Source organism: Aspergillus pseudoviridinutans, assembly GCF_018340605.1.
Source record: "Aspergillus pseudoviridinutans IFM 55266 DNA, scaffold_7, whole genome shotgun sequence".
Classification (NCBI taxonomy): domain Eukaryota; kingdom Fungi; phylum Ascomycota; class Eurotiomycetes; order Eurotiales; family Aspergillaceae; genus Aspergillus; species Aspergillus pseudoviridinutans.
In genome coordinates this window covers 908,851-933,770 of record NW_025091287.1, presented here as the reverse complement: position 1 = coordinate 933,770, position 24,920 = coordinate 908,851, and the positions used below count along the sequence as shown (strand labels likewise).

The following is a 24,920-nucleotide window of genomic DNA, read 5'->3' as shown; positions in this document are numbered from 1 at the left end:
TGAATTGATTTACTATTGATGAGCTGGATGTTTAATTTGAGCACTTTACTGATTTCTGCCATCGAGATTGATCACGAGGTTTGTCTCACCTTTTCGGCTTCTTCAGCTTTTCTGCTTCTGCACAATGTATTTTAATCGCCCTCTAATCTGGTGTCGTTCTATGAGTTATGAATGTATAGTAATCAAGTGAATATTTCTATCTATATTACCATTATGCATCTATGTATAACTCATGAGTCAAATGTATCCACACACCACCGGCTCCCAAGCCTCACGGTATGACAGTTATGTGCGTCGCGCAGGCCATAACCAAACTCGTAAGAAGTCACTCGTCATGGAGTTGAGGTTATATCCCCAAGCGGCGAAACAAAGTATAATTACAACAGAACGTAATGGAAATCCAACGCTCATAGACAAGCCCTTAGTGTCATAAGCAAGGGCCTGAATCCAAAGACGATCAATGATGGGGAGTGCCTGCTTGGCGCTCCATAGGATGAAGGTAATAATATCGCTCGGCATCAACTAAACAATGACATGAAAGTGCGATCAGTGGTGCTTGAGCCCACCCTTGAGAGGATCCGTAGCATCGGGGACCTGCAAAGCGCTCTCACCGAAGTTGCGATAAGCCTGTTCCCTGGCCGTCGAGCGATCTTTTTTGATGGTGAGGCAGTTAATACCCAGGAAAGTCGTAATACGGTTGATCACCAAGAACGCCCAATGCATGTAGGCGACAAAAGCAAACAATAGATAGGCCCTCAGGTACAGAAGCTCTACCCATGGACTCACCGCAGGGAGGCCGAACCGGGGCAGATTCGCAAGAACCGCACCGCCAATAAGCGGCGTGAGCTGGACAGTCCAGTACGGAAACGGTTGCCTGAGCAGATGAGCCAGGATGATCTTGGTGGTCATCCGTCCGAAGACAAACGAGATTGTCCAACAATACAGGACTAGTCGATTTTGAGCCAGCAGAGTCGAGTAAGGAGAGAAGAGCCAAGCAATGTTGCAAACGGTAAAGACAATCATTGGAACCCACTCCCTGAAGATGGTTGACACTGGAAGGCCTTGCTTTTTGCGAGCTTCGATGACGTTGAAGACGCATCCCGGCAGATGCCCGACAAAGAATGATAGAAGAAGGAATGGAACCCAAACGTCCTTAACCGAATAAGTACCGAATATCTGAGGATAATTTAGGAATTCAACGATCGGGCGACTCCATATCTGAGGACCATAGTATCCGGAAGCGATCATAATTCCGATCGCGACCAGCAAGCCTTCGGTAGGTCCATTGATATAACCCAGGTAGAGAGTATGCGTGTGGTAAGTCTCCCAGGTCGAAAAGTACATCGCGAGGCAGGGAACAAGAGCGGTGTAGGCTCCTAATTGGGAAGATCCAAAGCCCATTGCTGCTGTCTCCAGCAGACTAGCCAGGGTGCAGTTGAGCGAGTCAATTCCATGGCTGGAGGTGGTTTAGTGACAATCCATAGAGCCTCGGAGTGGTTACCTACTCAAATAGCTCACCCAGTCCACTCGACGTCCCGGTCCTCCGCGCTTGCTTACCATCGACGTTATCCAAGGTAGAATACCTATTCGATCAGTCACTTGCACAAACAGCACGCCGCGCATCTCGTTGACTTACATCCACATGCCAAGAGCGAAACTATAGTACAGCCAGGAAGGACCCTTGGACAGAGTGTCAGTGACTTATGGGTAGATGTCATCGTGTTTGAGCGATGCGTACCGGTCCGATGAGATCTGGCATAAACACCTCTATGAGCATCACATTTCCTACTATGAAAAGGAAGCCCAATAGCGTGACCATGTTGGGAGCAATCCATAGCGGGAGAACTTCGACAAATGCATTCCACTAGTGAGACAAATCTTTCCGTCAGAGCGAGGGCGTACGGTATGTGGGGAAGAGCGATGGGCGTAATACATAATGCTTCAGGATATAATTCGAGATGTAAGACTTATCCACGCTCTGGTACTTGTAACTCTTCAGGGGCATCAAAATTTCATCCGTAAGCGTGTCTTGGGTCGCTATAAGACGAGAAAAATAAAATCGATTAGTTTAAAGAAAAGCCTATGCGATAAATAGATCTGAACGGACCTTTGATCCTCCTGAAGATTGCGCTCATCTTGATCTTGGTTGTATGCTGTGAATTCGTCCCAAAGAAAATAATGTCGTCTCAATTTGTTGCGCCAGGTTTCATAGCGTCGTAKGGGAGGCGCTGGAACAATCCAAGACAGGCCAATTACTTCAGAGGACCTCAGAGATTTTGCAGAGCTTCCAATCTAATGTAAGTGCTTGATCCGAAGCTCGTAAAACCTCCAGAGGCAGATAAAGCAAAAAAAAGAGGTTAGATTTCTTTGCGGAGGAATAATAATAGGATCGGACTCTCGGAGGTAACAGCAGATTACGATCACGTGTCGCCGGAGGAAGCTCCGCATCTTTCGACGCGACATGACAAGGAAGTGAGGTGAAAGTAGATCAGCTCGAAGAAACACTTCTTGGCCGTTCCACTTTTTCCCTGCCTTTCCTTCATTTATTCTATCTCCAAATATAGCTTGACTGAAAGCGAAATTTCCCACGAGTCTATTTCGATTACATCTTCTTGCCTTTGGCAACTTCGCTCCTGCTCACTTCCACTTTTCCCCGCCGTTGACGAAGCTTTATTTCATTGACAATTTTTCTGACCTCATCTTTTGAACGTCTCACAAGGAAGTATTACGAGAGGATGGTTGCTCACTGAGCTGGACATGACGGTGGATGGTCAGCGTGGCGCTCACGGCGCAGTGCACGATTGAGTATCTTGCGCGATGCCAGGCGTCGTCGATACGCCCGGCGGGCCTCTATGGCCAGGATTGGGATTCACTGTCGCACACCAGAAAGTTGAACTGGATATAGATTTTGCGACCAGAAGCCTCAGGGGAAAGACAGAAATCACGATCCATCCGCATCACAAGGACCTTCGAATCATTCGATTGAACTTCCGACAGGGCGAGCTGAAACGCTTAAATGTCAATGGAAAGGCGCCTACGATCAAATATGCGGATCCCTACGAATCCCTCCAGCTGTACGGTCCTCATTATCATGAACGTCTGTCGACCAAAATCGAGGGTTTGCTCAAGACGTCCCCGGAGCCGGACCTGCTTGTAACCATTCCGAAAAGCGTTCGGATTGAGGAGCTCGATCCTTTCTCACAGGAAGCTCAGGACCAAATGACTTTGCGTGCTAGTGATACAGGAGAAGACACGGATGGGCCCTTGGGTTCGAAAGCGGCAGAGACTTCGTTACCTCGGTTTTCGGCGCTCACGGTCTACATCGAGTTTGCGATTGAGAATATTAGGGATGGGCTACAATTCGTCGGAGTAGACAACGGCGACAGGCGCTATCCGCATGCTTACACAACAAACTCGCTCGGTTACGGCGCTGCAAGTCCCCTGTTCCCTTGTGTTGATGACCCTTTGTCTCGTTGTACCTGGGAAATCTCCGTCAAATGCCCGTGCTCTTTAGGCGATATCTTCGACCGCAAAAGTCGGGATCCGTCTGGCGCTCATCGTTCAAAGCCGACACCTGGGGGTAGTCGATTCATCTCTCCGGACGACGAGACTCTTGACTTGTCAGTGGTTTGCTCCGGGGATATGACAGATGAGATTGTCGATCCTCGGGATCCTAGCAAGAAAACGGTTTCCTTCGCATGTGCCTCGCCTCTTTCTGCCAAGCAAATTGGCTTCGCCGTCGGGCCCTTTGAGTATATAAACCTTTCCGACTTCCGTGAGAGCGATCAAGATGAGCAGCTTGGCCAGAACGCTATTCCTTTGCACGCGTTCTGTCTCCCAGGAAGGGGAGATGAAGTCAGAAACACCTGTTTCCCCATGGCGAAAGCTATTGACTTCCTTTCGCTGACTTATGGTTCGTATCCTTTCGCGAGTTACAAAATGTGCTTCGTGGACGACACTCCCGAAAACACGCTGCCAACTGCGTGCTTGTCGATATGCAGCAACCATCTCCTCTTTCCTGAGGATATCATTGATCCAATGTATGACTCAACACGAGCTCTTGTCCATGCCTTATCATGCCAGTGGATCGGTGTCAATATCGTTCCCAAGGAACCCACAGACACTTGGGTCACAGTTGGTGTCGCCTGGTATATTACCGATACGTTCTTGAGGAAGCTTTGCGGGAACAACGAATATCGTTTTCGCCTGAAACAGATGTCCGATCGAGTGTGCGATTTGGATTATGAACGTCCCTCGCTCTATGATATGGGTAACATCCTGAACCTCGATCCTTCTGAGATTGAGTTCATCGCGCTCAAAGCGCCCCTCGTCCTTTTCATTCTGGATCGACGCCTCACAAAAGCAAGTGGGAAAGCAACAATGTCTCGCATTATTTCACGCATGTTCCTGAATGCCCGGATGGGGGATATCCCCAATGGAGCCATCACCTCTTCCCAATTCCAAAAGATATGCGAACGACTTGGCCACGCGAAGTTGGATACGTTCTTCCAACAATGGGTCTACGGTGCTGGATGTCCTCGATTCCAAGCCACACAAAGATTTAATAAAAAGAAATTGGTGGTGGAGATGATGATTAAGCAAGTTCAAGCTGATCAACCAAGTGCGCGCGATCTCGACAAAAACTCATTTATGCGCGATGTCAAAGAGGAGATTCGAGGAGTCTATGCCGGGAACATTCAGCCAGTGTTCTCAGGTTCTATGACGATCAGGATACACGAAGCTGACGGTACTCCTTATGAGCACATCGTTGAGATCAAAGAAGGTGTCACCAAGTTCGACATTCCTTACAATACCAAGTACAAGAGGCTCAAGCGGAACAAAAGACAAAAAGAGCGTGCAGCTGCAGTATCCGGTGGGGACCCAAATGCGGAAATACAGGAGGATGTGTTACTATATTGCCTTGGTGACGTGCTCCAGACTGAGGAGGAAATGCAGGAGTGGAGACTCGCAGACTGGAGTAAAGAGGACGAGGATCGAATGGGTCAGGAATCATACGAGTGGATTCGCATGGACGCGGACTTCGAATGGATATGCAAGCTTTCGCTTGTGATGCCGGGTTATATGTACCTCTCGCAACTTCAACAAGACCGCGATGTGATCGCACAATTAGAGGTGAGCGCATGACCTGCCCTGATCCTTTTCTTATACTGACAGTGATAGTCCCTGCAATACATGGCAGCTCAGCGAGAGCACCCCCTTATCTCAACAATCTTTGTTCGAACCTTAATGGATCGGAGGTACTTCTATGGTATCCGTGAAGCCGCGGCGCGAGCTTTAGTAAAACATGCGAAGGAAGAAATCAACTGGTTAGGACTCTTTCACCTTGAAAGGGCTTTTCAAGAGCTGTTCTGCCTCCCTGGATCGCCCATGACTCGCTCGAACGATTTCTCCGACCGGGCGGCATACGTGCTTCAGCTCGCGATCCCTGAAGCTATATCTAAGGTGCGCGATAATGACGGAAAGACCCCATTGAGAGTCAAGCGCTTCTTATATGATAAGCTGAAATTTAATGACAACTCTAACAATGAGGTGAGGCAACTCGTTTTCTACAATACGCATATGTCTCCACTTACACTTGAATAGTATTCCGATAACTTCTACGTCGCCACTTTGATGCAGTCGCTATGCCATGCCATGCTCGGCAAAGTTGAAACCCGCGACGTCGACGTCGATGATTTCGACATGGAACGCATGCTTGAGACACAAGCTGAAGAGCAGCTGGAAAAAGACGCTATTGCGGAATTTGATCGGTACAGGAGAATGGACGAATGGTCTAGTTCGTTTCAAAACCTCTACTCTCGTGCTGCATTGCGCTGTCAAATGCAACTCATGCGTGCCAAGATACTGGACGTGGACGTTATGCAATTTCTACCATACACCCGGGCCGGAACATACGATCTTCTGCGCGCAGATGCCTTTGAATGTCTCGTCGAGCTTGATATATTCAAAAGTCCCGAGCTTTTGAAATGGTTCATGTTCACCATGTCGAGCGACCCTTCCCTTTGGCTCAGGCGACGACTTCACGATCTGTTCGGCAAGGCCTTGGCCCCAGTTGCCTTTGGTCGTGAACCGGAAAATGAGCCCTCCGCTAATGTCGATAACCTGATAATCGAGCAAGAATCCTCAACCAAGGTTCGCCAGGCGGATCTTGCGAGGAAGCAAACCGTCACTGGAGCCATCGAGGCGCTTAAAGGGGAAATTTCTGGTGATCAGAATTTCAAGGAATGTCTCTGGGCAGCATGCAACTCTCCCGGTATTGGCATTCTCGAGCTTTCCGTATTTGCGGATCTGTGCAAAGTCCTGTATGACTCGGTCACGTCGGTGATGGTGAAGTTGAAGTACCCGCGGTATTGGCAAGTCAAGCATCTTGGAAAGGTAAGCACGTCCAGATCTTGCATTTTCGCTCTTGATACTAATAGTCACAGGGCCGCATGCATTTCTCGCGGTCCAGCCGAATCCGAACCACTCTCACACCCACAAAAGAACCCTCGACAAGTGGGAAGCGCAAACGCGAAGAGACCGGGATGCCTCCACCTGGGCCCCGTATCACATTCAAGCAATCGAAGCTGGGTTCAACCACTCCCTCAGCAACTCCTCACCCCACCTCGCAACCCATTCCGAAGTTGCATATTCCAAACGTTTCCGCTTCACCGGCACCTCAGCCGCTGAAGACGCCGGCTGCTCCGTCCACGCCGTCGACACCCAGTGGTGGCGGCGGTGGGCTCAAGCTGAAACTCAAATTCGGCCAGAAGCCGAAATAATTTGCTTACCCGCTGTGGTATTATATCGAAACTTCACCTTTGTACTTTATTACATCGCATTTATGCAAAATCTGGAGGGGAATGGTTGAACAAGCGTCACGGCGCATGGCTGGAAGATCTGTTTCAAACGATTTATACATGTTGACTTTTATTGTCTTCTACAACAGAGCTGCATGCTCACTTGCATTGGGGTTCATCGGGTTCCTTGTTTGATGCGATTTCCTCGGCCTTATTCTCAGTGCCTCATGAATGACGATATCTTGACAACAGTCATGCCTGTAGTCCCAGCGCGACTTATCTGTAGAATTCATCTGGTAAGACTCAAGCCCAGTCACGCGGAGATCAGGTGTTCTATTTTCCCGTAGAGCGAACATGTAAAGAAACCAAAATGCTTTCGATCGTTTCGTATGAGCAACCAACCCATGAACTCCTAATTGCATTAAATCAATCCCACAATGACGATATAAATTCAATCCGTGCGCATCATCCAGCCCTCAAGAAGGCGCAGTTTCTATTTCTCGGATATCCGTTCAAGAGCCTCAAGCATAACGACCGAGTTACCGCGAATGACCTAGTCGCAACATATTAGTCTTCGCTCCGTAAAACCCTCCAATTTTGCGACATACCACCATGCCGATAGCGACTTTCTCTCCTCCCTGCTTCTCCTCGAAAGCCTCGTCGAGAACGATGTTCATGAATACCTGGAATGAAAACGCCTTGTTAGTCATAGAAACACCTTTCATAATCCATATTCCCCGTCGCAAAAGTGATCTCTTCAGCAAGCCAACGTGGGTAAGTCCTAACATACATCGTAGCCTCGCAGGATGCCAATGACTTTGCGGTTGCCGTTCAATTGGCAGAACACCCGCTTTTCCATATACTAGCGAACCATGAATGTCAGCTCCGGAAATTGTCAAGCTAAAAAAACAGGCGTGAAGCAAGGCATACCTTCTTCAGTTCGGGTTGAGCTTGAGGCATCTTGGCTAGCTCGTTCTGAATAAATCTCCTGATGTGGTGTCTCAATTTCTGGCGCGTTGCGGACTTTGGAGCTGGCAGCGGAAGAAGCTCTCGGAGAAATAATGTTCCCGCATGCTCCAAAAAGATGCCCCAGTTACTGTGACGCAAAGGGCAGAATTGCCAACTCTTCTCCCATTATCTTACTTTCTTTTGATCGAAAAGCTTCTACGCCTATTAGCATGAGCTCCGCGTTCACAAATCGAAGAAAGCCTCGCAAGGTCGGCGGGGATGATGAGGAGAATGACAGCGGCGAACAAGGTCTGTATCTACTCACCTTCGCAGATGGCTTTCGATCTAAGACTGAGGCTTGGGCTGACATATACCAGACCATGGGCCTGTAGTGAAGAGGCCGAATCCCATGAAATCAAAACAAAAGTCGAAACTTCGGTTATCCTTCGGGCCTGGCGAGACATCCATGACAGATGATGGCGGGCAGGAAAGTGAAGTCGTCCTGCCGAAACGGCATGGGCTAGGAAGGCGAGTGTTGGAAAAGAGTGCGCTTCAAAGGGCTGGGAAACCACCTGGACTAGGAGATCAGCTTCCTATTAGAGTACCAGAACAAGAACGGCCCAGCTACAGCGATGATTATCTAAAAGAGCTCCGGGATTCCACACCGTCGACGCCTAAGACAGCTACGGATGACGAGAAGGATAAGACAGTCGATGTCGCTGCGAAGTTTGGTGAGGTGATGAAAGTGTCTGCGCCTTCGGCCATCCCGAGCGAAGCGGAGATCAGGGAAAAGAAAGCCCGCAGAGCCCGTTTAGCCAAGGAACAGGCCTACGGCACTGAAGAGCAGGATTTCATCTCTCTGGAGGACAACATGAGCGACGAGGAATTGGGTCTGACAAAGACCGAAAAGGAGGACACGCACGATACCAGGCTCATCCGCGACGACGAAGATTTTGCCGAGGGGTTTGACGAATATGTGGAGGACGGTCGAATCTCATTGGGAAAGAAGGCAGAGCGCGAGCAGAAAATGAAGCAGCGTGAACAGATGCGGGAACTCATCGAAGACGCTGAAGGCATCTCTGATGAGGATGATTCGGACCTAGAAGAGAAGGCGGCCTACGAAGCCGCACAGACAAGGGCTGCAATTGGCAACGGCGGCAGAGACCATATTGACAGACCGAGAACTCCGCCTAAGATAACCTCACTACCTCGTCTATCGACAAGCCTAGATCGATTGCGCACGATGTTGGCTGTGTTGGAAAAGTCAAGGACGCAGATGATCAACCGAATGGAAGACCTGAGGAAGGAAAAGGCTGATATAGCCGTTCGAGAGGTTGAAATCCAAGCTCTCATTAAAGAAGCCGGTGATAACTATGAGAGACTGAAACAAGAAGCTGGCCTGACACCTGGTTCCGAGGAGGATCTGTCAGCTGCTACCGATATCAAGAACTCTCGCGGACTCGAAAGCTTTGGCGCTTCTGTGGCTGGCTCGGCGGGCGACTCTGGGAGCGAGTCGTGATCCCTGACGCTCTTTCCTGCTGAAACGTTTCTCTTTCGCTCTTTCCGGCCAACAGCTCGTTGAAGCTGCAAATGAACTCAAGCTTCTGTCTAGAAGCTCATGTATAGTATTTACTCAGATCGGATCTGCTCAGACTTATGATACCCATGAAATTTTAGTCGACATTTTCTTATAATGACCCGGCCGCCATTCTTCTCCTTCTTTCGTCAACCGCTGCGTAAACCCAAGCCTATCAAGCAAGACGTGCTGTGAGTGAGCTCGCCAAACGTAACTATCAGCATGCAACGATGCTTATATCAATCTGAAGGCAGCATCGAGGGTTAAGTCTTATTGCGACACCTATCGACGAAAAGGATGGCGAGTCTCCGCATTTTTGCCGCCATTCCGATGCCACCCCCATAGAACTCTTCTTCGATTTGTTTTTCGTTGCAAACTTGTCTTCATTTACCGCGACCCACGAGATCAACAATGTCGAAGGTAAGTTAGGTTTAGATTATGACTGCTTCGGTCGTTCTAACGCTTGAATCCAGGTCTTGGGGCATATATAGGCTTCCTAGGTGTCATCTGGTTCACATGGCTTCAGATTACATTATTTGATATACGATTCGCTCGAGACTCGGTTTTTGAACGGATTTGCAAGGCTGCTCAGTTGGCTGCCATGGTAGGCTTCGCGTCTGCGGGAACACGATTCACGACTCGTATCCGCGGTGAGAACGTTTGGGCCTTTCAGTCGTTGAGTCTTCTGCTTGGTGGAAGTCGAGTACTGCTTGCCGTGCAGTACACGGTCAATATATGCTTGATCCGGGAACGGATGAGACCCGCTGCAAAGGGGTTGTCCATCATTGTCGCAGCACTACTCGCCTCCAGTTTGGTCTATTTCGGGGTAAGCATTACCTTTGATGACGAACATATTATGACAACCACGTCCTTAGTCTGACTTAAGTGGCAGATGTATTTTGCCTTTCAAGAAGATCATGGAATCCACTCGTACATTTGGACCGTTTGGTTTATCTTGTTCGGGTTTGAGATGTGGATGGTGATGGGGGTATCTTACATCACTCCAGATATCGGTTTGGAAGACACTCATTTGGTCGTCAGAATGGGCCTCCTTACATTGATCATCATTGGTGAAGGTGTCATAGCAGTGACTAGGATTGCCAATAAAACAGTACGCCCCGGTGGCTGGACTAAGTGGTCGTTTGTCCACATATTGGGCGTGACCACAAGTGTGGTAAGGGACATTAGCGATCAGATTCTGCTTTCGTCTACTGACCTCCCGCTTTGGTGTAGTACTTCCTGTGGCAAGCCTATTTCGATGTCTCCCCAAGAGGCCCTCTTGGCAGACTTTCTCAACAAGCATGGGCTCAGCTGCATTTTCCATTTCACGTGGCCCTTATCCTACTCCTTGAAGGATCGCAAATCCTTGCTCTCACCTTGGATGTTACATTGAAATTGACGTATTTGACGGAGACAATCTTGTTCGCATGCGAAGAGCCGCGGCCGGAGGCGGAGGTTGCCATCAGGCTACTGCGAAGTACCATTGCAGATATGGAAATTGACTATGGCCGGGGAGCGATGAAGGAGAAAACTATTATCTCGGACATTTTGGAAGAGCTACCGACCCTTCCGCTGTGCCCAACCAATGTCCCAAGTAATGCCTACTTTCTGACCCATGACCGCATCGATGATTTGGTGGGAAACGTAACAGCAGCTTTATTCTCCAGCATGGGAATTACGCCGTCAGAGGGCCGAGACATCAGCCAACTGAACAATAGTCAGTTGCTCATGATGTATGTGGAGGTCCTGGGGTTTGTCTATGTGTACTTTTTCGTTGTGGCGTCAATCGCGATGTTTCTTTTTGCGGCTTTTATGCTGTTGGCACATCGCCACCAGCGCAAGCTCTACGTCGGGATTGGCGTTGCTGTTCGCCTGGTACTTGCGGTATTAGTGCTAGGCGTGGTTTCCTTCGTCCGACATTTTGCGTTGGCGTACTCCTTCATGACGTCTCCGGTCATATTATACGCATTTACGGTCATACTGCTAACAGGTGAGTCCTCCTGACCATTTCTGCAGCGCAAAGCTCTGATGTCCTGTTTCGAATGCAGTTTTGTTGGTTGACCGACTTTTGGACCACTTTGAGGAACGCAGCCAGGCAAAAGACCGGCCCACGCGGGAAAGCGATGCTCAACTCATGCCATCGGGCCCAAGAGTGGTCGTTGTGGAATCATCATCATACAGGGTTGCCATCAGCCAAGAGCGTTTGACATGAAATGGCGCGGTGGGGAACCGGAACAGGCAAAGCAGTACCCTATTGTGGACAGAAAGTTCCGACCCGTGCCTATGACAAGTATCCGCACTGTTCGCCTCTAGATTCAGGCAGATCAGGGTTGGTCTGCTTAACAGGCTTGAGGAACAGATAAGCTGAGGTCTGAGCTCAGGACATGTATGTATCAATTTGAGTTGGAGGGTATCAGAAGGATTCATATCGAATGGATTTGAGACCAGGCTACGGGAATCAACTCAAATCAATGCAATCATGCCATTCAAATGGATCAGCCGGAATGTGCAGATCAGCAGAATATTGAAAGTATGATTTGCAATTGTCCGGATCCGAAAGACTTTTGCCGAGATTTCAACGGCTGCCTTCTACCCCGACGAAGCAAAAACAACGACGATGACAAACCGGATGGACGGCAGCGGGAACGCACATCAAAGACGGGTTGTACCAAAGTCAAAATCCGGCATTGTACTTGTTTATCCACAGAGGAGAATGATGATTTTCAGACCTTGGTTGAGGGAGAAAAGCCAGTCCTTGACTTGGAACCGAATGGTTCACTATTACCTTGTGTGGCCATATAGTCCATACCCAGCCTCAGTAAGAGCTTCAGGCTCGGCTCTCGTATAACGTGATCGCTACGGTACCACATCCTTGGGACCGGGGAACGAGTTCATAAGATCATCCTTAAGACCGTACGCTGTGTGGGTTCAGGGATGCTACATTAATGCGATGATCGTCTATATCCTAGTAGTGGGGATGGCAGAGAATAGGTCTGGCTCCAATAATGGAATAATTCCCTTCCAAGGTCAAACATGATTGCCAGGATGGATGTATCGACTTGAGTATGGTCGGGTTGGAAGCCAGTCCTAGGCAATTGGTCATTTCACTCTAGGCGGGTTGTTTGCGGCAGAGATAATTATAGAGAAGCGACTTAGGTTAGGGTATGAAGCTTAGATCCTTGCAAATCATTACTGTCGAATTAGAATTAAGCATGCGGGATCAACCCTAAAATTGCGTCCTTTAGCTTGATCTAACCTAAAGTAAGAACCAGAGGCCACATTGTCTTCATTGGTCAAGATAACGTCTGTCACTGTGATGGTGAAGGGTCCTACAGCTGCATATGCAGTCGCAGTCGTCGTTGAACAACCACAATCCATCCACACTTTCATGCATCTATGGATTTGCACTCATTATCGGCTCTGATGACGCGATGGGGACGTTCCAGGGGAAGAAGAGGGGAATAAAGTACAAAATGTACTTTGTATCAGTGGGTATTCTCCGATCAAGTCCGATCAAACGTCCCGTTCAATAGTCAGGTAGGATCTCCAAAAGCTTGAAAATCCTCCGACCCTTATTTCTTGTTTCTCCTCGATACATTTTCTCCAACCCGTCTAGGGAAAAGAACAAAAAGAAAAGAAAACAGAAAAGGAAAAAGGTTCAACTGCGGCCGTCCTACAGCCGCTCAAGAACGAAGATCTCCGCGGAAGTGCGACAAAAAAAGGTCCTGCATGTGGCTATCCGCGCCAGCATGTTGACGCTGTACGCCAGTCAGGTTGGATCCGTCAGTGCATCCGTCTTCTGCTCGATTCTCATTCGTGCATTGTACTGCTTTTCTCCCAAGGTATTCTCTTAATCTCTCTGGGTTCTTCGCACCAGAAGTCCCGTACTTCGTTCGGGTGGTCTGAAAAGGGTCCTTCAAACTGTTTGGACTACTGTATTGGGAGACCTGCGGGGAAGACCTTGAGACTGGTCAATTGATCATCGGGGATGGGAGTATCTAGGAGAGGGCAGTGGATGCAGATTGCAGAGGTCGTGTATGGGAGGCAATATCTCTCCTGGTATCAACCATGTTTATTGAGACGAGAGTCGATAGTTCTGCAGCCCATCGTCTAGTTTTGGAGGAAGAGGCAACTAGGCAATGACATTCGGCTTGGTCATTACTCGTGTGAAGATTCGAGGGTCCATGATGGAAGACGTTGATGATTCCAGGGGATCCAAGGTCTGAGACTTTATTAAAGGCCGGTCTCACTTGGTCATTCGATGTAAAGATCAGCTCATAGGGTGTCTGTCTTTGCCAACCAGCCTGAAACTGTCTCTTTGTTCTCCTGTCCTTTCTTCTTTCCGATTCTCTCTTTTAGAGCTCGAACAATCCATTCCCTTTTGACTCAGATAAGCCGTTACATCACATACAGCGTGTTGAGACAGTCCCACTGAGAGCTTGGAAACCCCGACATTTTCGAATCGTAACGAGTTTTGTGGAAGACAAGGCAACCTGAGACATCATACCGTCTGTCCCAACTGTGCTTCTCTTCCATGAACAATCGACTCTGTTCCTGTTGCTATCAGATGTCGCAGTGAGAGACGTCGTCATATCTGCATATCTCTCTTCAATAGCATCTGCCGCTTCTTTCTTTATCTCGCCTTCCTCCTCCTTCCTTTTTCGGTGCTCAGAGCAGAGCGCCACCAACAGCTAAGACATTGCACTTAAAAAAGGAGCGGACGCACATACAGCGCGTGTGGCGGCCAGTTAGACATCGTCGGTATGTCAATCATGCCCCATGGCAGGTGAAACCTCTCCATATGGATCTTGACATGCTCAGTGTGCACATGTGTCCTGCAGGTGTCCCGTCAACTCCAGTAACGTGCATAGGCCGTCATTGAAACTTCCCATGCACGCGCTTCACCCGCCATCTATACCGGCCATAGAGGACAGAAGCGGTGAACCGGGCCACAGAAAGGGTAATATGGCCTCTCTTAAAGCGATGCTCCGCGTGCTCGTCGGTCCGGATTGCTCCAAAACATGTTTGGGCTTCGAGAAGAACCCCGATTCTACTGATCCCGATCCTGCCAGTTATCTCTTTGAGAACCGTGGACATCTTCTCCAGGCAAAGCCCTGCAATCAGCAGTCTGAGCCGAGCTCTAGAAAGATCGTCAACTGTGATCAGTCCTGGACAAACCACTGCACCGGGTTCACTGAAGGAAAGTCCGAGGCTATCGTTGACACCTCAAACAGACCGCCAATGGCCGGCGAACAAACGATGGAACCAGACGTTTGCTCCTGGTCAGGTGTCATGACTTCTTTTGAACCTGAGAATCATGGACTCTCCCCCGACTACTATACTTGTGTCGCCAATATCCAAACCCTGCACCGACCTAGACAGTCTGACGGAGGGGTCACTGGTCCTGAAAATCGTGAAAAACATGGTGATTTCAAGATTGGAATTCCCGTACATGAAAGTGCCCTCTGTGATGAAGAGACCAAGTCCGACAACTATCCTTGCGGCCTAGTGCACCCCAGTCATAGGCCGAGTCTGTACATGGCTGCGGACCCCTTCGGTTCGTTCTCAAAGACCAACGCGACATCAGAAACAACATCACCTTCTGCCTCGCAAGAGAGTCTATCGGACCCGTTTAGACACGGTTTCGGCAAGACGCACCGTTCGTATAGCCAGACAGGGGACGCTATGATATTCCAGAACCATGTCTCGCCTGGTAGCTCTGTGGCCACAACCGACGATCCTTACTCTCCTGTGGCCGGCACATGCAGTGCCGCCACGCCTCATCACTGGTCCTGCGGCGGACAGATAGCGCCATGGGAGATGCAGAGTCACGAACTTAAGTTCCGGAACAGCTGCTTTTCTCAAATGCATCATGGCGATGGTCAGGTTGAAGAGATTGCCACAATGGACGCCTGCCACGGTCTACCCTCTGTAGACTGCGGCCAGCACTACCCTCAGCAACCACCGTTTGTGCTGCACCCCTTCACCTCTCATGAATACAACTCGACAAGCGTCAAGCACCGAAGTGAAGTCGACGGGGGACATTGCCAGTTGGCATTTGCCAACGACGAACTCACGTACCCTCAGCACCGGCACGAAGTCATCCAATCTGTGCATGCGACAATCGCCAGCAACGGAGACTTGAGCCGCCAAGGACGAACAACCACCCGGTCAATCTCATGCCACAACGAGGCCCGGAATGCATTCTTGATAGAATGCAAACGCCGCGGCTTGTCATACAAGGATATCAAGAGGCTCGGGGGTTTCGAGGAAGCCGAATCAACCCTCCGCGGCAGGTTTCGAACCCTCACAAAGTCCAAGGAGCAGAGGGTGAGGAAACCCCAGTGGAAAGACAAAGATGTTAGTGACCGCATTCCAACTGTCATTTTCGTTCTCGGCTAATGCTCGATACAGATCAAATTGCTGTGCGAAGCAGTCAACGCCTGTTCGGGGTCTGCAAAGCATGCCTCTAATGCATTTGCGCCATCCTGTCGACCGAGAGGTGTAGGCTTGCCACCCAGAGTGTCTTGGAAGAAGGTCGCTCAGTATATATGGACTCATGGAGGCTCGTATCACTTCGGGAATGCAACCTGCAAGAAGAAATGGTGCGAAGTGCACAATGTAAAGATATGATCTGGTTTCCGCCTGGACGAAAAGTCTTAGCCTATCTCAGCGTTATTGTCGCACTGCTTCGTCTTGGATGTTCCTTTTGCTTCTCCTTTGTTCTTAGCGAAGAACTGTTTAGCGTACTTAGTCGCTTATCTTAAGCTTTCCCACAAAAATGGAGAGATTTCTGAATGCAGTGTCATATGTACTGTATCATCGACTCACATACAATGCAAAAGACATGAGCGTCTTTGATGCGACAATGCTATATACATCCTCTCTATGAGCATTCTTGACGAGACCACGCCAGTGATCGTCATAACAGAGCGAGTCCACGAGAGTCTGGCTGGGGATAGCCGACAGTCGCGAGTATGTCTGCCAACGTATCCGGATTGCGCCGAAGCTCATTCCACTCAGCCTCAGCTTTGACCATAAGTGTTCCGGCCAGGATTGTGCCGTTCAGAGCCACGACGCCAGGTTCCTGGACATCTGGCAAAGCGCTGGGGTCGACCGGTATACGGGCAGTTTCGCATCTTCTAGGGCAAATCATCATCATCGACTCGGTCATGGCTAAGTTGTAGCTGATTGCCGCAGGGCCATCTATCGCTCGCGCATGGTCCCCCAGGCCTCCCTTCGCAGTCGAGAGCGCTACTCTGTACAATGATAAATAAATCGCATGCAGCGTATCCGCGGTCGGGTTCTGAGGCAACGGTAATGCAAAATGGGCGAAGGGGATTTGGCTCAAGCGTCGGTACTCCGAGTCGGGGCCTACAGACTGGGATGAAACCGTATCAATGAGAGGCCGCCAACTTCCCGAATCACCCTGAGACATGGCCTCCACTGGCAAGAATTGCAAATGCCTATGGGGCTGACTCGCACCACTCTCGTCTCCGGAATTGAAGAATGCAAATAGTCTCTTTGACCCCGAGTCTTCCTGTCCCGTCTGGTTATTCTTCCAAGCTTTGATGCAGGCGTAAGCAGCGTCCAGATCCTCCTTCTCGAGAATATCCGTTTGCGGCTTCCATGCCTTGGTCGCGAGGATGAAGTGGTTAGGTATGACAGGAAATTTGTTCAAGACAAGTGTATGCGTTGGATTTTCTTGAGGGATCTGAGCGATCAAAAGGTCTGTGGAGGGATTCTCGAAAGGATCAGGCTTTGGACCTGATCGATCCTTGTCGGATTTAGGAGTGCCTGAAGGTTTCTGTGCGAGAGCTGGACAGTAACGAAGTTGATACTTGGAAACGTCGGGGTTAGCATTGAAAGCCCAAAGATAACTATATCGTCTTAGAAGGGAGTTGAAAGAGCACATCCTACCGAAATTCCTCCAGAATTGATTATAGAGAGATGAGTATGTGAGAATATTAGGTGGCCATTTTCCTTGGCTGCAGTGAATCGCTTGGCTACCAGAGCAGGGAGACTCTCCCTTAAACCCAATTGCATGTTATTAACGCTATGCGTTGATCTCTTTGCGATTGACTTGGTTCCTGAAAGCACTGAAGAAAGCAGGAGAGGGAGATGATTGTTGGCTCTATGGTTTCGGAGAATGCGGAGCAAAGCCTGGCCAGGCATCTGCGGGGAGTCCCAACAACATGAACCACCACAATGACATCAAGGCAGATCCACTCATCACTCCTTCACCCCCGACAACCACCAACAACACCTTAACACGACCATTTATATGAGGCTCATAAGGCTTATAAGGCTCCAGCTGTACGCTCAGATATGCCCAAAGATTATCGCATTTTATATTCTTGATACCTTCCATCTGCAGCCGCACTGAGTCGGAGGGTAGGTAGCCATTACCTTTACCATTTTCCATGTGAAAAAATGATGCAAAAAGAACAAATCGTATTCGTCTCTGTCTAGCAGAGCAGATATTATTTAGAGCTTTTATCTGATGCGAGGAAATCACCTGTATCAGAATCTCCCTCCCGTTTCCATGACACCCTGGCTTAGCCAAAAAGAAAAACACAAGCAGAAAAATGTGACATAGTAAGTCAAGCATCAAAGCTGATAAAATAGTAAGTGGTATCATATCCTGGTATATAGCACACAGATTCCGCTATTCATGATGCAGCATATGCAAAACAGAAAGGTATCCGACAAAAAGCTAGGAGTGAAGAGGGAAGACGAGGCACAGTTGAGGGAAGGTGGTCGCATTCATGACATCAAGTCATCGATATCCACATCGTCGTGAGGGTGAGAAAGTGTAGGCAAGATCCTCGCCGGCTGTCCCATGAGATGGTTTGCCGGTCCCTCTAACCAGGGACCCCTTTCACCCTCGTTGGCGTTCAATACGCCTTCAGCCCGTTTCAGAGTTGCGACATCCAGGTCAGTTATATATGCCTCCCGGTTTGTACCGTCACTAGCTCCTCCGGGAAGCTTCAGCCGTACTTCGAACTCATTGTCGAGCATCATTTCATCTTTCCACAGACGGCGCTGGCCGTCGAAGAGACACAAGACGCGCTTCTTCGTCTTCATGCTGCTGCTGGGGCAGCCCCAGGAAGAAGGGTAGCGGTCGCGGTTKTTGCGCCTTTTCGAAATGGTTGCACGGGTCTTGCTATTTTTGGTAACAGCGTTGCTGCTGCCCAAGATGGGACGAGATCCTACACTCGCATTCCCTTTGTTTGACTTGAATGCACCTTTGCTTGATCGGAGCTGAAGATTGAGTTCTTTATAATCGTTATCATCTTCTTCAGGTTCATCGTCGAGACGGTCGACGTCGCCGGCCGCATCAAGAAGCTTGTGCTTCTCCATGGTCTTCTTGACCTCCTCATCGCAGTCCACTTCCGCCAGGCGTTGCTGGTTAATAACCTCACTAGGCTCTACTTGTTGCACAACCCGGAGTACACAATCGTCGAGATGCTCGTAGAAGTCCTGTGCGTTGCTGAAAGTGGCAGAGCAAGTTGAGCATTTGCCAGTGGCGTCCTGGCAATAATCCGAAACCTTCTTGCCAGAAGCTGCAGCGGGGCTCCTCTTGCGACAGTTGGGTGGTGTTTGCTCAACGCCATGCACCGAGGTCAAGTGACGCTTGAAGACATCTGCTCTGTTGAAGCTTTTCTCCGCAGGTGACCCAGAACCTGGACAGAATCCACACACCATGGTTCCCTTGTAATGGGTGAGCGTGTGCCGGTTCTTGTCGTATTTACGAGCGAATCCCTTGACGTGGTATTCGCACGTAACGATAGGGCACTTCTCAGGTCGTTCTGATTGATGCGTGAGCATATGAGCCTTCAGATCCTTGAAAACTCTTCCGCAATCGGGATGAGGACAGCGTCCTTTCTCCTTGCTCTCGTCATCAAGTTCTGCTACGCTCGCAGCTGGACTCAGCTGAGAGCGACGGGAATGGGTGGATGAAATGGACGACCTCCGGTCATAGATCGAAACGGGGCGTGAGTGGGGGGTAGAGTTCAAAAGAGGAGAAGAGACTGTCAGCCCTGTTTGCGTAAGGTGGTCTGTGGCGTAGCTCTCGGTAACAGGGAGGTGGGATGGGTCAGGAGACTGGGGAAAATATCCACAGTTGGCTGAGTAGCCTGAGGGCTCGTGAAACGAGATAGTAGGAGTTGAATAGTTTGGATATTGGTGTACTGGCTGTATCAAGGAAGGATCTGTTGACCGCCAGTCAGCATTTTGAAAGGATTGGCAATTTGACGGTCGAAAAGCAGCAGAGAAACATAGAATCTGCTTTAAGAACGAAACCGGATGCAAACTCATGAACTCACCGACAAAGTCGTCTGGGCCTTTCCTCTGATAGACATTCTCCGCTTCTAGCGAGCTTGTCATAAATTCATTGGGAAAGAATTCATCCATAACGGCTGCAGGAAGCCCGATACCGTGATTAGTGTCAACCCAGCTCTCCGGGAAGGTATGTGCTGTACCAGAGTATGGCGAGCCGATCGCCGATGATGATGCGCTTGCGATGGAGGGTCCAGATGCAGTAGAGAGGCCCGACATATAAGGCTCTGTGGAATAGGCTACTGGAAGGGATGGGGGAGTAGGAGGCATGGGAGGGAAACCGGAAGTCTTGGCCTCAAGCTGTGAATCAGCATAAACAGGCGATGTTTCGTAGTAAGATGTTGGGGCGCTGGCAGAACCAGAAGGCTGCCCAAACCCGCCGAAGTTATCCATTTGGAACCCAAACGGATCGACCAATGCTGGGTCCATAGGAACGTTGTGAAAGTATGATGCTTGTTGTTGACGTGACGAGTCCAATGCCAACATGATGGCTTCGTTGTGCGCTAATGTAGGGTATAGAACAAAATCGGAATGTGCTCTTCGGCTCCGCATGCACACGTCCTAAGGTCGATAGTCGACTGTGCTAGTCCTTACCATTCAGCGAAAGACGAGGCCTGCGTTTCAGTAAGGAGATCGAGGCGCGCAATCTGAACGAGGCTGATTGTCAGTCACCAGCTTCTTTCATTGTGTTGTTGCAGGAATTGGTAGATCGCCAAAAAAACAATCGACACTGACGGGGTATGCGAGCATACCTCAAGAAAAGTGACACCTCAAATAAGGAAAACGGCCGCTCAAAAGTGAACGTGAACCTCGGTCAACGAGCTGGTAGTCGCCTGCGCAATGTAAGGGGAAGTTCACAGGACGGTCTTTCGATCTATGCGAAAAGTATCTCAAGGTATTTGAGCGAATCGTAGAGGGTTTGGGAACTGTTCAGAGGATGCGCGACGTGCAGGAGAATTCGAGGCAGAGTTGGATTCTGAATCTCTTTGGACGAAAAGAGTATATATAAGAGAAGAACAACAGTCACACCGAAGACAATTGAATGCAAATTAGTGGACCACGGCCAAGTCCGAAAGGAGTATGAAGTATGTTGCAGAACCAGGTGAAGTCAAGGGAAGGAGGAGGACAAGGTGCTGTCTTGTATGAGCGCTTCCTTTGTCACTTCTCGCCGGGGTTTAATAAGGACCCATCTACTATTCCTCAAGGTAGGATGAGTCTTATGTAGAATGAAGAAATGACGGAGGGGAGGGAGGGAGAGCATTTGTTAAATGTTATATGATTTCTGACACTACGAGAGAGTGTGTACCTCATTCTGGGCTTGCAGTGGACTGGAATAAATTACTAGACTGGATTCACGCTAGATAGATTAAAAGCACTAAACTACTACGAACTGGATGAACTAAGACTAAGGAAACTAACAGCACTAAGTCAAGCCCATCCAGACTACTGGAGGTGGAATGCACAGCAGGGGACAGGGGATTGCCTAGTGTGCATTGAGACTGACTGGGGCGGGCGACTGTGGATTCTGGGTGGTTAATGATGATGATACCGCCCTTAGCGTAATAAATATATTCTTATAGATGGAGTGTCCAGAAAAATAATAAAAAATGAAAAAAAAAATAAATACATATATACATACATAAAAGTATTTGTTCTAGCTATCTTAATATTCGCAAAATTATCAGGACAGAGAGAGCGAGGGAAACGGGGGAAGTGGAGATCATGCTGAAGCAGGGACATACTTGATACCATTTCTGAATTTTAGATTTTGGTTTTAGATTTACGAGTTTATTTTTAATCCATAAATATCTTTAGCGGTATTTGAGTTTACATTAATACCACTAAATCTGCATGCCCCATTTGCACTGCCTTAAGAACTTCCCCATTTAGCGATTGACTGCAGTGTTTGGTCGCCGTGTTTCCAATGCTGTATTGAACAATGTCTAGGTAATGGTTCCTGCATTATTTTATTTCCAGCTTTGTAGGCCTGTAGGCGATGATTTTATCCGCAATTCAAGATTTCGGGCCTGTTGATATGGTTCCTCGTTACAGCTCAAATCATTAAGGTAGGTGCTCGCCTCCGCGGGTTACCTAAAGACTTGCTTGAATTGAACAGAGCACGCAAATATACTCTGTATGTTTGATAAATGGAATAAAATTATCAATAATTATTTCGAAGCTATTTACCTCAAAGGAATAATGATACAATTTCCCTGGTCGACGTCTCATCATTCTTGTGTATCGGGAACCCCGTGTCCATCTGCACTAAAGATGCATGCTTGACATTTGTGGATACAGATGTCATCGGCAAGTCCGTGTACAGTTGACTTGGCACCGTCAGACCAGCACCGGGGACTCTACGTCGTAACTCGTATGAATACAAACTACAGAGTCCAGCAATCAAGCAATTTCTCTGACTCTCGGGGAAACTCTGTTTTTATCATGTTCCCGCTAAATTTACTATCATTCCTTATCTTTCAATATGATCGCGATTTTGAGATAAGATGGTGGCAAAATTCTCTCCCCATGGACTTGCAAAACGAGGGGTATCACGAAGACCTACGGAGACGGACACGGACTATGGGGTAAATCCTAGCAAGGATGAGTGATTTGAAATAATAAAGCAGCTCTGCTGTTCCACAAATTACCTTACACATAGATACTCACAATAATCTGCGTAAATATGAGCTTATGGAATCAAATAATATTGATAATTAATGACAATCGGCATGATTAATAAACAGTTTCGAAAATATCATGATCATGAAACTTTGACATATCTGCTTGGCAAGTTGACAGTTTGACAAAGCCTCATCCACAGTCCCGTCAATCCGGTACAGATCATCTTCACTCCTGAGGAGACACGGGAGGCAGCAAACTCTAGATCTTGAACCATGGCCGCAGGTTTCCGAACACCCTTCCCCTTGGTCCGGTTAGCTCTTTTTTTGGTTCTGGGGCTTTGTTGACGATCTTAGATAGTCCAGCCCCACGACCCCAGCCATTTCGAGGAACGTGCATATCTGTTTCGCTTAATCGATTGGTTCAGATTTGTAATTGGCAAATGATGCTCGAGGAAAATAGTCCAATCAGAAGCCTGGACTGGCACAGACGGGAAGAACCTGCCCTGTGCTTCGTTTTGACGTGGACGAATATTTCTGCTTAAGTTAACAAGTCATTCTGCGAGTGTTGCCTCGAAGGTTTTGCGTCGACGTTTATGACGTCCATACTTCCAGTAATAGTTATTTGAATTCAATTTCAAAGATTGTATGTACCGGTGTTGACATTGGTGCATAGGTAAACTTTGAGTGGGTTGGATTTAGTGTACATAAGGTATCTACAAGGCTGAGTCTTAGCGCGACCTGTTTTCAGTATTACTTTTGTATTCAGAATTTCCGTGCACTACCTAGAGTGGACAGTGAATTCATGAACGAACATGCTACCTGTACGCATGAGGGCTTCGAGTCGAGTAGGTATTTCCAAAAGCTGGTTCAGTCAAGTGATCGCATCTAATTGTGTAGTACAAGTAATGAGCACCTTGAACACATTTGTCTGATTTCTCACCAGTCGAATATGCTATTTACAGGCATGGGTCGGTACTGTATCTAGAGTGCAAGTTAAGTCTGATGAAAATTTGGTCATAATGATGCAGTATGGAGTACATCGACTTGTGTTGTTTACTGCGCTTGCCTTAGAGAGGTATAGAGATGCAGGGAATCTCCACCAGGGCATTGGTTGAGTCAATCCTAGAAGGAATGTGGATGACACATGAGGACGCTCTTCTCCGGAACATAACATGACAAAACTTTTGAGATCGGTGAGGAATGCGCTCCAAGGTACCCTTAGCGCCACACCCTGGTCGAGCCACATTATATGGACCAATAGTACTTCAAGGAACAGATCTACCCGAATTTCCATTGGCAGATCCCTGGTTTTATACGCGAATCGAGGCGCAGCAACCATTTTTTACACCGCTGCATTCTCCATCCAGAATTCTGTTTAGGTTTTCCCCTTTCCGTCTGTCCCAAGTGTTGACTTCTGATGCACGATGATGGTATCATGCACTATGGATGAGACGGGATATCCACAGTACTGCATGGCATGCCAGCATAATCATGACTCCGTGATTCTGGTTGAGTAATCCCCTAGAATTGGCCGATGCTTCTACTTGAATTCTAAAGCAATTTTACTGTTGGCCTGCTTGTTGTTGCGGTGAAATAACCTTATTCCTGACCGAAAGTCGAAGTAAAAAAAAAGGAAATAGGGACACGAAACTCTCTGCAGTAGGCAACTCCCTGTGGAACTTTCGATGTGGCGCTTTCTGGCATCATTGACTGTCAGGTCGTTAATCTCATTACTCATTGTCACTGGTTTGCAGTCCTTGTGTCTCCGGCCGAAAACCCACGAAGGAATGCGGTAATTTCCGAGAGACCAACGAAAGCACCGAACGAATATTTGACATACTGAAGAATTTTGAGGCTCTGCTACCTAAGATACCCTACAGATAACGCTCAACTTTATTGCCAGGAGGGTTAGGTAGCAGCCGTTGAAGCGAGCAGGTTGACCAATTATTCCAAGTACAAAGACAAAGCACACAAGGACAAAGTACGATCGCTTTTGTCCTTCTTGTTAACTGACATCCCACGGTGATTGATGATCAATCATAACAATCACTGATAATCGCCAACCAGACACAGATGCGTCTGGCGTCTGAGCGAAAAGGAAACGTACATATTGGAGAGCGGCATCGCCGAACCCTGGCATTTGCACGTGGGAGATGCATGTCCGCAGCTTGTTCATAATGGGATAAGGAAATATCCTGGCTGCTGACAGGGACTAATCTAAAAGTACCCAAGAAATAGTTGTTAAATCAGGCCGTAACGGTCGTACCTAATGAAGCTCAAGAGTAGCTTCGAATAATACTGGTATTCCAGCATTCAGTTCAATGCTGGTTTGCCTATGCTGCAGAAAAACCAATGCTTGAATGTTTCAACAATTATGGTATCTACTTGTTCCCCAAAGAAAAACTCAAGCAAAACCTAAACAACAAAGAAGTCTGACGTCTTGGCAAATGATTGTCTCAGCCCTATATTATAGAGTTTGAGTAATCAGCAAATGAAGAAGCGGAACATACAGTCTAAAAATCCCAACAAATCATCCCTGCCTTCATGTGCCAGACAAAAACAGTTGTAACAACATTACATACGAACTTAAATCCCCAATGAAGGAAACCTAAGAGATGATCTGGCTACTCTGTA

The 24,920-nt window shown here is 48.3% G+C and overlaps 8 protein-coding genes across 8 annotated transcripts; 4 read left to right on the top strand and 4 right to left on the bottom strand.

Moving 5' to 3' along the window:
* Positions 1 to 546: 546 nt before the first annotated feature.
* On the bottom strand, positions 547 to 2,135 carry Asppvi_009653 (sn-1,2-diacylglycerol cholinephosphotransferase; the record flags this gene model as incomplete). Its single annotated transcript, XM_043305503.1, has 6 exons — positions 547 to 1,456; positions 1,506 to 1,583; positions 1,637 to 1,680; positions 1,739 to 1,864; positions 1,934 to 2,037; positions 2,108 to 2,135. The coding sequence occupies 6 exons, from the start codon at positions 2,133 to 2,135 to the stop codon at positions 547 to 549; spliced, it is 1,290 nt and encodes a 429-aa protein (XP_043161438.1).
* A 682-nt stretch (positions 2,136 to 2,817) lies between these two features.
* Positions 2,818 to 6,782, top strand: Asppvi_009652 (transcription initiation factor TFIID subunit TAF2; the record flags this gene model as incomplete). The annotated part of the gene is made up of 4 exons (XM_043305502.1): positions 2,818 to 5,133; positions 5,182 to 5,550; positions 5,605 to 6,396; positions 6,447 to 6,782. The coding sequence occupies 4 exons, from the start codon at positions 2,818 to 2,820 to the stop codon at positions 6,780 to 6,782; spliced, it is 3,813 nt and encodes a 1,270-aa protein (XP_043161437.1).
* Positions 6,783 to 7,293: 511 nt separating this feature from the next.
* Positions 7,294 to 7,760, bottom strand: Asppvi_009651 (putative small nuclear ribonucleoprotein SmG; the record flags this gene model as incomplete). Its single annotated transcript, XM_043305501.1, has 4 exons — positions 7,294 to 7,353; positions 7,409 to 7,483; positions 7,591 to 7,662; positions 7,731 to 7,760. The coding sequence occupies 4 exons, from the start codon at positions 7,758 to 7,760 to the stop codon at positions 7,294 to 7,296; spliced, it is 237 nt and encodes a 78-aa protein (XP_043161436.1).
* Positions 7,761 to 7,978: 218 nt separating this feature from the next.
* On the top strand, positions 7,979 to 9,267 carry Asppvi_009650 (uncharacterized protein; the record flags this gene model as incomplete). Its single annotated transcript, XM_043305500.1, has 2 exons — positions 7,979 to 8,057; positions 8,126 to 9,267. The coding sequence occupies 2 exons, from the start codon at positions 7,979 to 7,981 to the stop codon at positions 9,265 to 9,267; spliced, it is 1,221 nt and encodes a 406-aa protein (XP_043161435.1).
* A 174-nt stretch (positions 9,268 to 9,441) lies between these two features.
* On the top strand, positions 9,442 to 11,536 carry Asppvi_009649 (uncharacterized protein; the record flags this gene model as incomplete). Its single annotated transcript, XM_043305499.1, has 6 exons — positions 9,442 to 9,515; positions 9,575 to 9,744; positions 9,798 to 10,150; positions 10,217 to 10,498; positions 10,558 to 11,314; positions 11,373 to 11,536. The coding sequence occupies 6 exons, from the start codon at positions 9,442 to 9,444 to the stop codon at positions 11,534 to 11,536; spliced, it is 1,800 nt and encodes a 599-aa protein (XP_043161434.1).
* Positions 11,537 to 14,214: 2,678 nt separating this feature from the next.
* Positions 14,215 to 15,726, top strand: Asppvi_009648 (uncharacterized protein; the record flags this gene model as incomplete). The annotated part of the gene is made up of 1 exon (XM_043305498.1): positions 14,215 to 15,726. One exon carries the CDS (start codon positions 14,215 to 14,217, stop codon positions 15,724 to 15,726), a length of 1,512 nt encoding a protein of 503 aa, XP_043161433.1.
* A 520-nt stretch (positions 15,727 to 16,246) lies between these two features.
* Positions 16,247 to 17,370, bottom strand: Asppvi_009647 (putative bis(5'-nucleosyl)-tetraphosphatase; the record flags this gene model as incomplete). The annotated part of the gene is made up of 2 exons (XM_043305497.1): positions 16,247 to 17,164; positions 17,245 to 17,370. 2 exons carry the CDS (start codon positions 17,368 to 17,370, stop codon positions 16,247 to 16,249), a joined length of 1,044 nt encoding a protein of 347 aa, XP_043161432.1.
* Positions 17,371 to 18,090: 720 nt separating this feature from the next.
* zfpA (putative C2H2 finger domain protein) lies at positions 18,091 to 20,151 on the bottom strand (the record flags this gene model as incomplete). Its single annotated transcript, XM_043305496.1, has 2 exons — positions 18,091 to 19,538; positions 19,653 to 20,151. The coding sequence occupies 2 exons, from the start codon at positions 20,149 to 20,151 to the stop codon at positions 18,091 to 18,093; spliced, it is 1,947 nt and encodes a 648-aa protein (XP_043161431.1).
* Positions 20,152 to 24,920: the final 4,769 nt, after the last annotated feature.